The following is a 15,983-nucleotide window of genomic DNA, read 5'->3' on the forward strand; positions in this document are numbered from 1 at the left end:
AGACATGATAATCAACAAGGAGCCTTGAGACTTTTTCAGGATGCCATAGCCAAGTATCCTTTATTATATATGCATCTTAGTAACAGTGCCATTTCTGCTCTTAATATTACAAAGACACCATACACAATCATTAATTACTTGTCTGGTTAAACAGCCTTTTTCCTTGTGGTTTTTTTTTTTGGAAGATGTCAGGCAGCACAGCACAAACATGGAGTTTTCTATTTGTATCCTCTTGCTTTCTTTACCATCAGCAAGTTTCAACAATTCTTTAAGTGCATTCTAAAGCCATTTCCATTATTCCAAAATTTATAGTAAAACAGAAGAAAATCATAAAGTGACATTAGATTTCTTCTTTATCTCAGAAAGGTAATGAGACATCACCTCTTCATATCAGTTTCCTGCTGTCTTAGGTTCTCAGATCTCATGACAGCAAACCGTCATTTCACTGATAATTCTTTTTTCTTGAAGCAAAATGACAACATTCTGAGCATATGGATTATCTTTTTCAAAAAAGCAGTGATAATTATGTCTGTATGCCTAACAATGGCAAAGGTAACAATAAATTCATGGAATAGCTACAGAAAAACTAATTATTATGGAAAGAAGTCAAATTGAAAACTGAGTAATTATTCCAAAAGGAATTGAAGAAAAAAAAAAAGTTTGCGGGAGAAAAGGATAAAAAGTGTCTGGAAAAATATAAGTAAATAGAAAATACAATAGGAAGGAAACCTAGCAGACCTGAGAAAGGTCTCAAAATGGCACTGTTTAAAAAGTTAAAAGTGAGCATGTGTCATGATGTGGCCAAATTTCAGATCAGTGAAGCTTGAAAGAAGCATAATTTTTACAGAAAGAAGTTATTTCCCATTTCAGTTTTGGGTTGCTGTTCCTGTGAGTATTTTTGGTTTTGATTATCTCAGCTGATCAGAACAAATGCCATCAACTTCGTAAAATAATGTCAATTATTAAGATATGCCTTAAGGACCCAAACATATATGCATGTTTCACAAATGAGGGTACAGGATTGAATGGTCTAAGGTTTTCAAGGACATATATTTGTCCTTGATATTTTCAAATATCTCAGGCCTGCTTTTGTTTTTTAAGGCTGAGTAATATTATAAGAAATGTATATATCACCAAATGTCTCACACTTTGAATAGACAAAGTAAATAAATATTTATGTACTATTCTGCAAGTGGAATGTTCACAGAGAACTGAACTTGCACTTTAAATTAATTTCCAAACATATTTTAATACATTGTACAATATCTTACAACCAAATACAACCTCTTAGTTAAAATATTTCTGCTTTAAGTGGATTAACAGCAAAACGTCATATGGCGTGTAATAAATATCTCAATTTATACAGCTTTTTAATCACATTCTTGCAGAATCTTACAAAGAATTTAAGTCTGCTCCAACTCTGTGCATTTTTGACATGCGTTAGTTAAAATTAACGAATTCTTTGAAAGAATTCCATAGAAATGATGTTTCCACCAAAAAAACCAAAAGTCTAGAATTACTTTCAGTGTTTGTTAAAACCTGTGGCACTGAGGAACCAGCAAAGACAAGCACAGTCAGCTGAATTAGAAAACGAACATAAACCCCGGTATTACACCTGTTAGCAAAAATAACTTGGTTTTTTAGAATGTACAAATAACTTATTAGAAAATTACTTTTTGAGAAGCATAAGCAGGTGAAACCAGGTTTAGAATAACATATTTTCTGGTTTTTTTTTACTAGAGATTTCTTTTATATATGTGATTTATTAAGCTTATAATATTGCTTTAAGATACTATAATATTAAGTTTATAAGATCTTGCTATTTGTCTTTTGCCACCAATGATGAAACTCAGCACTTTAAAACAAAGGCAGGATTCAATTCTTCACACTCATTCAATTTTATTAACTCAGTACCCACCAAGGTATTTTAAAATTCCGATACAGTAGAATGTGAAACATCAGTTAACTTACTGTAACATTGCTTTAAAATGGTTACCACACTTTTTAAAACTAAGTAAAAATCAGTTGTTACTTTCCAACTCATTGTTATGATTTTTCATACAGCAACCATGAAGATTTAAATGCACTCCTGAGCAATCTTGCCTAACTTATAAATTGTTTTTCCATCTGAAGTTGGGAGTTTCATCACGTACTGTTAAGAAAAAGACACCAAATTAGTCACAAATCAATACTTAGATTTTAATTGTAAACATTAGATTATCCCAAACTTAACATGTACATGTATATGTATGCCTACACATGACATTCATTATTAAAACTAATTAAATACTTTTCTTCATGCCAGTGTTCAGTTTTAATTGAAGGTGATAACCATCAACTATTTCACAATGTAACCTAGCAGTATAAAGAATGATTAATAAAAAGGTCTTAATAATCCTCTAGTTATTTAAAGTTTGGTATATTAAACTTTCTAGATATTCAGAAATCTGAGGCAGCAGCGCGCTTGTTGCATTTTCTGAGATTTATGACCTTTAGATGGAAAAAAGTCTGTACTCCTAAATTAAGAATAGCCAAATTACTTTTTATCTCTTCATCAGCTATGATGTGAAACAATGACCAAATTATTTATATCCAACCATGGGATAAAGCTTACACATTTACATTATGCCACACTCCTGCTTACAAGACATTATTTTTGTTTTAAGTAGGAAGAGCAACATTTTTGCTTGAATTAAGAGGCAGTGTCGCTCCCAACTGCAGTTATAAAAGTTATGTACTGACAAAATCTGCAATCCCTAGTATTGAGTGGGTAAATTATGATTGCAGCAGGCAGATGCAATATGGCCATCATGTGCAGTGAGTAACTCACTTGTAAGGTTGCAATATGCCTCTCACCTCCATTATTGATACTGACAAGATGTTCTTTTGGAAAAACATTTTAAGAAAATTAAGCAAGACAGTGTTATGTCTACAGCTCAAGTCCTCCATAACAAGAACAAAACTTGAGATGTTGCAAGATCTCAGAATATGTGGAAAGGCCATCAAAGGATATTAAAATCAAATGAGCAAGTGCCATGAGTACACAAGCATTTGTATGCTATAATCAACAGAATCAGTCTTCCTCAACAGATGCCCCTAATTTGAACTGAAAAATGGGCAAAGGTCATGTAATGTTAAGCATTTACCATTGGTCTGGGCCTAAGCTTGTATTTAAAAATTCAGTAACCTCAAGTGTTCTGATGAGATTGCTTCTCACTTTCTCTGTGCCCACAAATTCAAGTTTAAAAAACAAAACAAACTTCAAAGGGCACATCTCATGCTTCCAGGAAAGTAAGACACACATCTGAATCAAGGGCCTCCAACTGGAGTAGGAGAGTCCCACAAATTATTCTGAGTAGCATACCCTCTAGTTATTTAACCTTTCTAATAATTTCAAGTAGTTGATACTTTGTGAACAGACTCATGACTGTATCTACTCCCTCTTCAAAACTAAAATGTGATTTCTGAGAAAAACTGAGTTATTTTTGTTCAGTAAACATGAAAAGGGTAGTTTTGAGAAAACAAACCCTTAAATCACTAGCTCCCTCAACTAAATTATTTCCTGGGTATTCAAGATGCAGACACTCTTGTAGGAAGACTACCTTTAAAGAAAAAGTTAATTTATCTACTATTTGACCTCAACAGAAAATGCGGTTGCTTGAACTACTTTGAGAGTGAAAAGAAGGGATAAAGAGTCAACAGCACCTCAGGCCCTTGATGAGTCTGGTGGCACAAAATTGGAGAAATTTATAGCTCAAGGATGTATGTTAATAACCAAGAATTGAGATAATATTTAAAAGCTGCTGCAGTAAGTACCATGCTGGCAAAGTTTCTATGGTATTCTGTACAAAATAAGCCCAAAGAGAACATTTTCTGAACTTCAGTAATGATTGTATTCTATGTGACTCTAGTCTATTTACCTTGAATAAAAACCAGGCTGTTATTACTATTACAAAAATTCAGTCTCAATTGTTCAGTTAGTACCTAGTACCATTCTATCAGTAAGATAAACAGAGGGTCTAAGTTGAAAAAATACGCTAATTTATGTTGTTATTCAGGTTGGTAAATGGTAAAAATCTGCAACAGCTGTTAATTCATGTTATTATTTACTTACAAATAGTCAGTTCTGAGTGCAGTTATGTATTGTATAGGAAGAAATATTTTCCTAAGCTTTGACTGAATATTGTGTCCATATGTACATGCCATTACTGAAATAGAATACTTCACCTTATTCGTTAAGAGTAAAGGCACAATGTAAAAACAGTAAACTAAATATAGCAGCTCTATTAGGCACTCTACTAATCAGAAATTGTAAAAATTGACATTGTGTGATTTTAACTATCTCTATAACACATACACACAAAAATATTCAACATTTAGTCTGGGCACAAACATAAATGTAAACCCATAAAATATACATGCATATTTAGGTATGAATTTCAGAAAATACCAGAAGATATAAATGCTGGCATTAGGAATGTATTCTATGGTATGTTTTAAATAAAAATGGAAAGGCATATGCATTGCAGTAATCTGAGCTCTAAGCACTCAAATACTTAGTAAAGTATTTTATAAAAGTTTGTGAATACTGTACAACCATTCTGTATATTACTCTACCTCAATTTGTATGATGGACAGCTAATACAAAAAATTGCATTTTTTTCCCCCCTAGAAAATAATGCACTAAAATAACATAAGAACTAGTGCATAGAACATCAAAATGAAAATGACCCTCCTTCCACCCTTCATTCACAACTTACACACTTTTCCTTCTTTTTCCAGCTTCTTCAAGTGGACCAGGAGGTTACGTTCTGCTGCTGGAAGTAAATTCTCAGGGATTTCCTAAAGGGAACGAAAAATATGCATTTTGTATTTAAATATCCATCAATTATTTTTTCAATACATGGAACCCATGGTTTATTACCATAGATGTTCCTCTTCTGAATCGGTATGGGAACATTCGTTAGTTATGTAACAACTAACCATAGGTTAGTAAATCAATTTTACACTAGTTAAACACGCAGTCTAACAACGCATTTTTGTTTACTTTCCTCGTTTTTTTGCATTATCCATTTGTATGATGGAAACTTTGGCCAGCACTAAGAAGACTTCTCCTCTGATCTTGGTCTGCCCTGGGTTGTCAGTGTAGCTGAGTATTTTTAAAGACAAATTTATAATGCATTTCTCCATAGATAACTATCTGTTCTATTCCATGACAACATTTGCATACGTTCAAATATCCTGTAGCAATTAGTATCTGTAAATGAGTAAACAATAAAAATATGTAACAGCTTCAGGAGGACAAAATATTTTTTACAATTCTTCAATGCTTATTATGTAAAAGCAGTAACACCTGTTGCCCAGAAAAGCTGTGGATGCCCTAATTCTAGAAGGGTTCCAGGACAAGGTGGATGGGGCTTTGAGCAACCTGGTCTTCTGGAAGGCGTCTCTGCCCATGGCTGAAATTGCTGACCTTTAAAATCCCTCCCAACCCATACCATTCTATGATTGTATGACTACTGCCCAAAATCGTCCTCTCCAGCTCTATCATCCTAAACGCAAAACTCTTTTCCTTTTTGAAAATTAAAAAGTTCTTCAAATAATATGCATGGCAGGAAAAGTAACTAGAAAACTAGTTAAATAAATTGTGAACCTTGAGAATACTTTGAAAGCATATACACTTCTTTGTAACAGTACTGAAAAAATTCTTACATAGGCAGGACAAGTGGTTTGTGATTTACAGAAGCACGAGAATGGCTTTATATTTAAAATCTAGTTCATCAGGCAGGAGAACTGCAGAAGCTGAATGACCATAGGTAATGGTATATCAGTACTGCAAAATGTCCGTGGTGAGGTAGGCATTCTTTTGGAAACTGTATCAGCAGAACCACAAAAAATGAGCTTTGAAGCTGTTACAGACCAGTTCATGAGCCACAGCTATTGGCAGCTTTGACACCTTCCTCCACAGCAGAAACACTGTATCTCTTATCTCTGCTTGTCTGGAGGGCAACCCCCAACCACAGGGAAAAACTGAAGAGGTTACATGAAGGGTGATGAAGTAGCAACAAAGTACTGTTATACCAGTCTAAAGACACATACAACATCTGAGCTGCGATATATTTCTCTTTGCTGTGGAATTGCAGTTCACTGGTAACCTCTTGCAGACTGATAAATCAAGAACTCAGTTTTCAACCATTCTTCAGGAGACTCCAAACACACTTTGGGAAATCCACAACTAATAGTCATGTCATACTTTTCATTTTGAACTATGCACTACTATTTAATTTTTGCTTAGTCTTATGAAACTGTGCCTAAGACCTGGATAGTTAAATAAGTTTGTAAGGATCATGTGGGCCTCACCTCAATTAAGTGCTTAAACGAGACAATTTAAAGGTACAGTCATAATTGAACTCTGAACAGGCAGAAATATTTTTTTTCCCTTTCAAGAAGCCACCATGATTTTCATTCAAAAACCAACACTGTTACATACAAGTTTGATGAACCTAACCTCAATTTTCTTTAGATTGAGCTGAAAACTTTTGATCAACAATTACCTTGTATACCATCTTTACAAGCTCTGAGGATGTATATGATTTCCCAGTATTCTTCTGGAAAACATTTATAATTTGCTGCTCACGTGCAAGTCGGTGAGAAATGTAGTTTTGGATTCTAGTATTTGCATCACGTACTACTGGGCCGTGACCTAAAAATCAAAACACATGTACCAGAGCACTATTACTTACATTGTAATTAAGTATACTACTGAATAATTGAAACATTCTTTTGTAAACTCTAGTAGATTTAAAACTAATGAGAAAAAGGTTTGAATGTCTGTATTACAGTCTGCATCTGAAAAGCATTAAGATGGAAAGGAAAAACTAGGATATTAAAAGTCTGAACAGGGAAAAGGGAATACTTCAGATGGAATAAGGAAAGCAAGGGAAGACTACTTTAGGCCATTAGAAAAAAGGAAAGGAGTTCACTGCTGAACAGATTTAAAAGATGAGATTCAGATTACTGTATTATCTCTGTTTCCTTGTCTTCCACTCCCCAAAGGATATTGACACTAATGATTTAAATTGATACTGGCCTTTGAACAATAATGGCTGATACAAAGGACTCAGGTACTACTGTCCTGTTGGGGCAAACACCAAGGTGACATCTTTAATTGTGACAGGTACTTTTCCCAAACAAATCTTCAAAACTGATTCACACACTGTATTTTATGCCTTTAGAAACACTGTTGTGAGTATGATAAGAAAAATTAATAGGACACAAATAAGTGAGGCAGTCAGAACATATCAGGGCAGGAAAAATGGAAGGCACAGGGAAAGTTATAGGTGGATTATTTTATGTCTGACTGGTTAATAAGCAAAACATATTTTTTCCTGGACTGACTGTGGCAGATCAAAAATGTTCAACTTAGAGGTCTTTGAATCACATTATGAAATGGCTTAATTGGTAAAGCACTAACCTTTATGAAAAAATCAAATCTCACAGTACATTAAAATGACAGAAAATATTGTTCAGCCATGAGAGCTACATGCATAGAAATTAAATTTATTGTGTTACCTATAGAGGAATTGACTTGCACAAACATTCATCACATGCTTTTTATAGCAAGGTTTCCTATTTCTTTGCCTGTACAACTCACGTGAAGTAGCAGCAGCAACTTCCAGCGCTACCCTCTGAATGCAAACTCTAAGAAATTTATAAAATTAGTAAAAAAGAAACTACTGTAAAAAACTATAGCTTTCTTTTAGAAGTTACTTGGTATCATCAAAATCAGTGTATTTTGAGGTTCTCTAACTATTAAAAAAATCACTGTATTCTTTACTTGTACTTTTGGGTTTACTGATTAAATGGGTTTTTAATTTTTAAGCTTTTAAAATCAAAGCTTATTTTGCCTGATGACAGGCAGCTTATAGAAAAAGAGCAACTGATTTTTCATGTTTTGAACTAGTGTCAAAGGAATCTATCCTTCTACAAGTCAAAATATTTATACATCTCAGCTTACACACTCCAGCATGTTTGAAATTACTAAGTATACATTGAAACTTACCTTGTTTAAGTATTAAAAATACAAGATATGTAATGTGTAAACATAAAGCTATACTAGCATATGCATTTATATTTAATGATTTCAAACATATTTAATATGAAGCTATTTTTCCTTACAAAATAAATTACAAGCATAACAGTATCTCTACTGTTACCATTTATACACCTAAAACTTAAAAAACTTTTTAGAAAAAACACAGTAAGATATACAAAGCAGAGACTGTAATGTTAACTGTCCATTCTCTTGCATTCTCTAATGACAGAAGTCTCACTGAAGTAATCAAAATTATGGGTTGCACATGGAATCTCAAGGCATTCTTAAAACCTGTCCCTACTATTCCAAGTGATTATTAAACTTAGACTACAAGACCAATGTCAGAACCTGAAATGGAACCCCCATTTTGCAAAGTTAAAGGGACTTCATATCTATTACATCATCTGATCCGTAGCTGTTGTGTATGCATATATGTACATAAAAATGATCTCAGAAAGCTGGGAACTAAGTCCAGATGTGGAACTTTCCCATCCGTCATTTTTCAGGGACAGCAGTAGAGTTATTTATTTATTGATGAATAAATGGATTAATATCTGAGTAAAAGTAAAATGTTTCTGAGCATATGAAAAGCATTCTCAAAATCTGACCGTCTTTCCATGAATTCAGCTTTAATTTCAGACAGATACATATTATTTCCTCATAACACATTGTGAAGTGTGAGGTTCTCTTACTTTAAATTACAGCACAAAGGACAGAAGTGAAGAAAACAATTGGCTCATGAAATCTTCCACAGATTCCTAATTCCGGTACCATTTTTTTCTGTATTACCAAGGAAAATTGTATATTATTACAGGATGGGGAGCCCTTTGCTGACTAAAATGCCCTTTTCTTGTCCCAAGGATTCTCATCAAGTATTATCTGTAATTAGATATCCTGAGTGTTATGCCAGAGTAATTTCCACATTAAATTTAAAAAGAAACATAGAAGGGGAAGGATTGACAAAATTCACCTACTCTCAGGTAGTCAGCAGTCAGTTTGTTACAAAAACTTGTGCAATTCTGAGGTTACCACATGAGTGCTAAAGCATTGGTGGAGGAAAGAGTTCAAGAATTATGAAGACCTAATACTGCAGCACAGAGTGATTTGCTTATATAGAATATATTGGTAAAACAAACTATTTCTGCTGTAGTCATACCCAACAGTATCACCAATTGTTCTGATTGGGCAATAGCACTTTTTGCACAACTGCATGTACATTTTGTGGTGTAGGGATGAATAGTTCCAAACTAGCTATCATCACTGAAAATTCACAATACCAGACTGGCTTCCTAATTGCAAGTCCAGTAAGAACACAGTTAAAACAGCAGCAAACACTTAGAAATAAAGAGCACAGATGTTCAGCCTTGGTGAATGTGTAATCTAGATACAAAAACCATTAAGAACAGAGCGAAATACAATAGATAAAATTGATAAACCAAACATAATTGGACATATATGGGGTTTTGGAAGGCAGAAATTCAGTTAGAGGAACAGACTGTATTTTGCAGGTATTAAGAAAGAAAGAAAGTAAAACATTTGGCTGAGATTTTGGAGGCTAAAAAATTGTTAGTTTTAATGGTTAGTTAAGTCAGTTAAGTTGATTAGTTAAGTCAGTTAAGTCAATATATATGACCAAGTCACTATTCTGTCTACATCAACCCCCACATCTATGGAATATGTAAGAATGTTTTTCTTAAACAGCATTTTTATGCCGAGATCTTAAAGGACACATACTTCAAAAGAAGGCTATTTTAAGAATGAACACAAGAAAGTAGGCTAAACATAGATGGCTAATGGAAAAAGGCACAACTGAGAACATAGATACAGTAGCTTGGAATGAGAAGTTGAAGATGAAATAGAAAAAGTCAGAAAAAAACCCTGAAATGTAGCTCTGAAAAAGCAAATGAGGAGCTTAAACTGTAGTTACATAATGAATTCTTAAAATGTAGTCTTGTCAAACAGACATACGGTATATATGAAAAGTAAATGCATTCCCAAGGTTTGAAGGAGAGAGAGAGAGAGAGAAAAGAATCAAAGGAAATTCATAGAATGAATGAATAGGCAACTTATTTTTAGAACATTTTTGGCCTCCTAGCTCTTGTTCAAATTGAACCTAAATCATTAACTAAGATTACCACTTCACAGTTCTACAGCTTTCCAAGACAAATTTGTGATTAATCTGTACTGCAAAGGACATACAACTCTCTCAAAAAACATTACTAGGTTACTCACATTGACAGTGTATGTGGGTATGAAAAGGAACGAAAGAACAATTATTGTTTTTTTCTTCCAGGATAACATTCAAGGACAGGGATGGAATAATATAAGAAAATTAAATCTGCTGTACTATTCCAACAGTGAAAGATTTTGGCCCCTGAAGTCTTTGGGCACAGAAAGACAAGACCCACCCTGAAATGGAGAAATTTAAGAAAGGAAAGATACCTATCACTGAAAATGTTCAAGTTTTGCAAACCACCATGACAAGACAGCTTAGTTACTGCTTATTAAATTGAATTGTTACATCAGGAATGATGTTTGATTGTAATAATAGTTCTCAAATTCTTAGAGGAGATGTTTAAAAATTACACAGTAAAAGAGAGCAGTTAAAACCAAAACCACCTACCTGGATAAATCAAATCTGGCTTCATTTCTAACAACTTTTTCAAAGTTTTCATGTAATCAGACAGGTCTTCTATTACTGTTGTTCCTTCCCCTAAAATACAGTCACCAGAAAATACAGCATTTTCTTCTTCTAGATGTAAAATCATATGATCATCAGTGTGTCCTGGTGTATATAAAACTCTGTTTAAAGAAAAAAGAAAGCATATGTTTTTCATATATATATATATATATATATATATATATATATATATATACACACTTCATTTTTGAAGCCAGAAAAAATGATGGTAAAATAATACACTTGCAAAGCAGCCCATAACAAGAATCACAAAACACTGACCAAAAAAGGCTGAGAAGTTGATGTAAACAGGTATCACTTTGCCTAATCCCAATCAATTTTCTTATACCATCCAGAGTATCAATCATCAATCATCCCTAGCATGCTTTTACTTGCATGACACACCGTAATACAAGTGCATTAAAGGAGCTGACTAGCCATGCAGAATTTCTGTTATAGAGGGAGTTATTCTGAAGCTTTAAAAAATAAGATTGACATGTTATTTCCAGATTGAAACACTTGAAGTTCTTGACATACACATTGTACTTTCGAAGGAGGGTAAGGATGATATCTATTCTTTCAGAAATTAACTACAAACTTCCGAACCTGACCCAGATGAAGTTCAGTCTTCAAAAATTTATTTTTCCCTGCAAGTCTTTCAGCTTTTCTATGTGCAGGTCATTAAACACCTGCATGGTAAGGATTAAGGACCCACAGCTTGCACAAGCAGCGTATTAGCATGCAGCAAAGGAGCAGTAGGTATGTATACAGTATATGGTAACCTGAGCTGCCAAGGAGCTGCACTGGGGTGTCCTTTCATGATGATTTCTGAAAAGCAGAAGGGCCTCATGCAAAGGCTGATGCAGACTGAAAGTAACACAACTCCAACCAGCATCACTGCTAATATCCATTAGAATCTTGTTAATGGCAGATGCATTAAAACAGTGATCAGGAAGTGACAGAGCTGGTGCCAAGTGTGGTGTACAGGGCAAGGCTAAACACCTCCCAGCCATGCTGAAGCAGGGCTGGGAGACCACAAGTGCAGCATCATCTGATGCAATGACTTCCAGCTCCTACTGAATACTGAGCTCAGCAGAAAGCAGGTGAGCCATTGCCTTGTGGAGGCAACATCAAAATCAAGTCGATGGGCTCACCTTTGGGACATGGTATCCTTCAGTTCTTGATGAAATTTCACCAGGAAGCCAAACCACTAACATGAAAAAATAGCAGAAATAGAAGTATGTGGAAAGGTGTTGCCAGCATGCCTTGCCCCCTCGCTGTGGCACACCTTGAAAACCTGATGGTTGCTAACTAAAATTTAACATCCAGATACTGCTGGTTTAGAACCAGTGATGGAGTCTAGGAATATTCTTGAAGTGGTTAATGAATTAACCCAGGTGAGAATACCTGCTTTTAACCAACCATAAAGCTTGGCTGCATGACTCCTGTTACAATTCACCTGTAGGGGCTGTAATGTTTGTTATAAATTCTCTTCAGGATCAATAAGGACACCAGACTATGTGTCTGGGAACTCCCATGCTTTCTGGTATAAACTAGCCCACTATTTGGTTTCAGAAGTGTAGGCTAAAGAAGCCCTTCACTTCTAGGACACACTTCAACAAGCTCCCAATCGTCACAATAAACTTCTCCCAGGTGTTGGCTACAAGCCCTGTATTTTTACAACACCCTTCAAGAAACTCCTAACTCCCACACCAGCACAGCCAGCCTGTTTGAGCCCTCCAGGCACCAAGCTGGGGTGGGGGACTGGTGAAAGCACCGTGACTCTGAAGTTAGAAAAGGAAGTTGGCTCAGGACCGTGCTGTCCCACCTCCAGGGGACACTCCAATCGCAACTTCCCTGTTGCAAGTCAGAATGTCCGAGACAAAACACGTCTATGCCTGGTCCTCCACAAACTTCAAAATGGGCTAATCCTTGACTGATTTGAAATTTAAAAAAAATATTTTCCACCTCCAAATTTTTGTCCAAACATGAGCCACTTAGGGTAGTGAGAGGTCTTCCGTATGCAATACAAGATGTTTTTTACTTTTATACTAATAAAATAAAATGCTTTTTGATAAAACACATCCCTTTTCTTTTTAAATGTTTTTCTCCTTGCAATCAACCAAGTGACATATTCTACAAGTGGGATATAATATAAAATGGAGAAAACAGGCAAACTTTGTCCATGTAAGAATAATGCCTTGTTAAAGAAAGGAGTCTGAAAACAGAATGGTCAGACCTTTTTATTGTGTGTGTGCCTCCACAAGGCACAGTAGCTTTGTGTTTCTCACTCATTTAGACTAACATTATAGGTAGTATGCATCACGGAAAGAAGTCCTCCAAAAGCTGGCAGCCTACAAGAACCTCATAGGTTCAAGGTCTAAAATTTAACATTTTAAGTATTAAGTGTTTTAGAGTCTCCTAGGGAAATATTTTTAAAGTAAAAAGAAAGGCATGCTAATAATCCAGTCAGACTACTATAGACTTCCACAATTTTAATAGTAACTAATTATGTAAGAGTGATGAGAAAGTATTAAAATTTGATTTCCCTGGAGAAAGTGTTTTTCTAGGGAAATAGTGTTAATTTCTCTGCTGAGTCTAAAGACTAAATCTGAAGGCTAATTTCTGACAATTCTCATTCATAAAAACAATGTCTTTGTATTAACATATCCTGCGGGATCATGACAGGAAGGCTACACGCATAAGCACTGAAAAGATTAGATGTATGGATTGGAAACCATTAAGAATTAGGATACAGGTACATGTCAGAATTCTGAAGAAAAAAGAACTTGAAGAAACTCATGGTTACCTGAGTGTGGCTCCCTCTGTCTCTATCACATCTCCATCTTTAAGATAAAAATATTTATGTCCGCCTTCTATTGTTTCTTCACAGTGAGGGACACGAGGGAGCTTACATATGCGATATTCTGAGTCTAATATTTGAGGAAAGCAAAGAAAATGATGTTTTGAATTTGTCGCTAACAAGGTAATTCCACAGACAGGTTACTTTTTGAATAAGTACTATTAATTATCACACAGTATGAATACAAAACTAGAAACAACAAGTTCTCTAAAGTATCATATTTATATTTGTAGAGCAGCCTTATTCCAGAGCCAAAACCACTAAACAGTGAAAGCCACTGATTCTGAATACAGCACTCTGTACCAGTGACAAATTTGAAATTGGAAAAAAACACAAATGAAATTAATGAAGATCAGTAATATTATATTTTACAAATGTTCCTTCTTGATTCATGAGTCAATTCCCCCAAGTTTTTACAATGCCACTAGATTTCTGCCCACACATTTTGCTTTATGATTCACAGAAGCATCACATTTGTATAAAATTGGATGAAGACTTTTTGACCTGCCACTTCTCTCAGCTTTTACCATTCTGACCAGTGCACAAAATGCAAACACCTTGACTGGAACAGCTATAGACAGCAACCCAGAAAGGCATTCATATCCCTTGCTAGTCTTTACAGCCACATTGATAGGCTGGCAAGCCCAAAATCCTCACCAAGACACCAATTGTTTACAGTAGCACCCAGGCTTCATTAAAGATAAACACCTGGCAACTTTACAAAATTAAGCCTTGTCACAAAGCTCGTAACAAAGTCCAACAATGTTAAGAATTACCACATTATCCATACTGCTTATTCTCTTCTCAGATACCAACAGAGAAATGTCTCTTACTGTTTGTCAACATGAAATACATATTTTTAGATCAAATTTTACTTGCACACTGCCCTACTGCTTTCCCCTCATGCTCTGAGGCTTATGAATTTGTCAGCAACTACTAATGGGCTCCTGTAAGGAATCCCAAAGTTATGCACATTTCTTTTTCAAAATTCAAGCAATTTGTTTTTACAGAAGTGAAAATAACAATAAATGTATCATTGTTGTCCAAGTAAAACAGAAGCAGCTTTTCAAGTTTTTCTCATATCTTTTAGTACCATGCTGATAGTAATCTATGTTTTTATTATTTACACGTAAGTAAAATTCACTATGAAAGTATGCACAGGTATCAAAGAAAACATGTAGTACTACAACTATTAAATTCGGATTATTCATTGCTCTCAATCTACACACTGCAGCAGGATCATGAAATTGCATGTAATTTATACAGAAGAATAATCCAGTTGATTTGCACAGAAGCATTCTGTGCTTAATGCTTTTCTTGCCATGTATTTAACGTTTTCAGCAATATCTGAAATCTCTGCCTACCACTTGGAATGCTTTTGCAGATATCAGGTATTCCGCCAGTATGATCATGATGCCAGTGTGTCACTAAAATTTCTTGAATGGCGATGTTGAACTCTGACAGAGTCTGCTTCAAACAGCTGATATATTCAGGAATACCTGGCTCTCCAGTGTCAATAAGGACTCTTCTACACACGGACCACAATAAAGGGAGGGAGAGACACACACCAGAGAATAAAGAGTGTTCATATAACAGCCAAGTAATATTAATAAAGCAAGCCAACAGATAAAAATTTAGCAATAATGGATGCCTCCATATCCAGACGCCACCTTTCACCTACTGACATTCCACTCCCACGGCATAACAATTTAAAAAGTGGGGCAAGTAATAATGTAGGCCACACATTTACGATTCCGCGACAAGTGGCAGGAGCCACCGTTTAGTCCCGCGGGGGAGCTGAGGCACAGCCAATCCCTCACTGAATTCCCGGCCTCGGCTCAAGGCCGCCCGGACGAGACTCCATATTCAACCCGCCCAGGCCGCCTCCGGGCACTGGCTCCTCAAATCTAACGCTCTGCGGTTTCTTTCCTCCTTCCAGCGCTGACTAAGGGATTTGGGAGCAGGCCGGTAGCGGCCTCTCGAGCCGAAGGCAGCTCGCGGTTCCCAGGCGGGGCCGGGGCACCGAGCCCGGTCCCCGCGCCGTGCCCCGCTCCCCGGGCAGGGCGGGTACCTGTGCCCGGAGCCCACCAGGTAGGTGTTGGTGCCCTGCAGGGTCATGGGCCCCGGGTTGCAGCCCAGCACTCGCACCACCCGCGACGAGAGCCGGTCGATGCGCGGCAGCAGCGACACCATCCCTGCAGCGAACGCCGCCGAGCTCCCGGCCCCGCTCCCCTCAGGCGGCCCGGGACGGCGGCGCGGAAGCTCTGCGGCCGCGCTCCGCCTCCCGCCCGCCCGCGGGGCGGCTCCTTCCGTTCCGTTCCGATCCGTTCCGTTCCGATCCGTTC

General features: G+C 36.3%; 1 protein-coding gene across 3 annotated transcripts; it reads right to left on the reverse strand.

The window, feature by feature from the left end:
- Positions 1-31: 31 nt before the first annotated feature.
- On the reverse strand, positions 32-15,983 carry LACTB2 (lactamase beta 2). Of its 3 annotated transcripts, none has more exons than XM_002199141.7 (7): positions 15,710-15,973; positions 15,003-15,166; positions 13,585-13,708; positions 10,719-10,897; positions 6,555-6,703; positions 4,761-4,842; positions 32-2,152 (listed from the first exon to the last, which is right to left on the reverse strand). In XM_002199141.7, the coding sequence occupies exons 1-7, from the start codon at positions 15,829-15,831 to the stop codon at positions 2,109-2,111; spliced, it is 864 nt and encodes a 287-aa protein (XP_002199177.5). In that variant the 5' UTR covers positions 15,832-15,973; the 3' UTR covers positions 32-2,108. The 3 variants fall into 3 exon arrangements, with proteins under 3 accessions (XP_002199177.5, XP_030122183.2, XP_072780857.1); XM_030266323.4 differs by having other exon boundaries at positions 1,947-2,152; positions 4,765-4,842; positions 15,710-15,979; XM_072924756.1 differs by lacking the exons at positions 32-2,152; positions 4,761-4,842 and adding an exon at positions 5,021-5,257 and having other exon boundaries at positions 15,710-15,983.

Source organism: Taeniopygia guttata, chromosome 2, assembly GCF_048771995.1.
Source record: "Taeniopygia guttata chromosome 2, bTaeGut7.mat, whole genome shotgun sequence".
In the NCBI taxonomy this organism is placed as follows: domain Eukaryota; kingdom Metazoa; phylum Chordata; class Aves; order Passeriformes; family Estrildidae; genus Taeniopygia; species Taeniopygia guttata.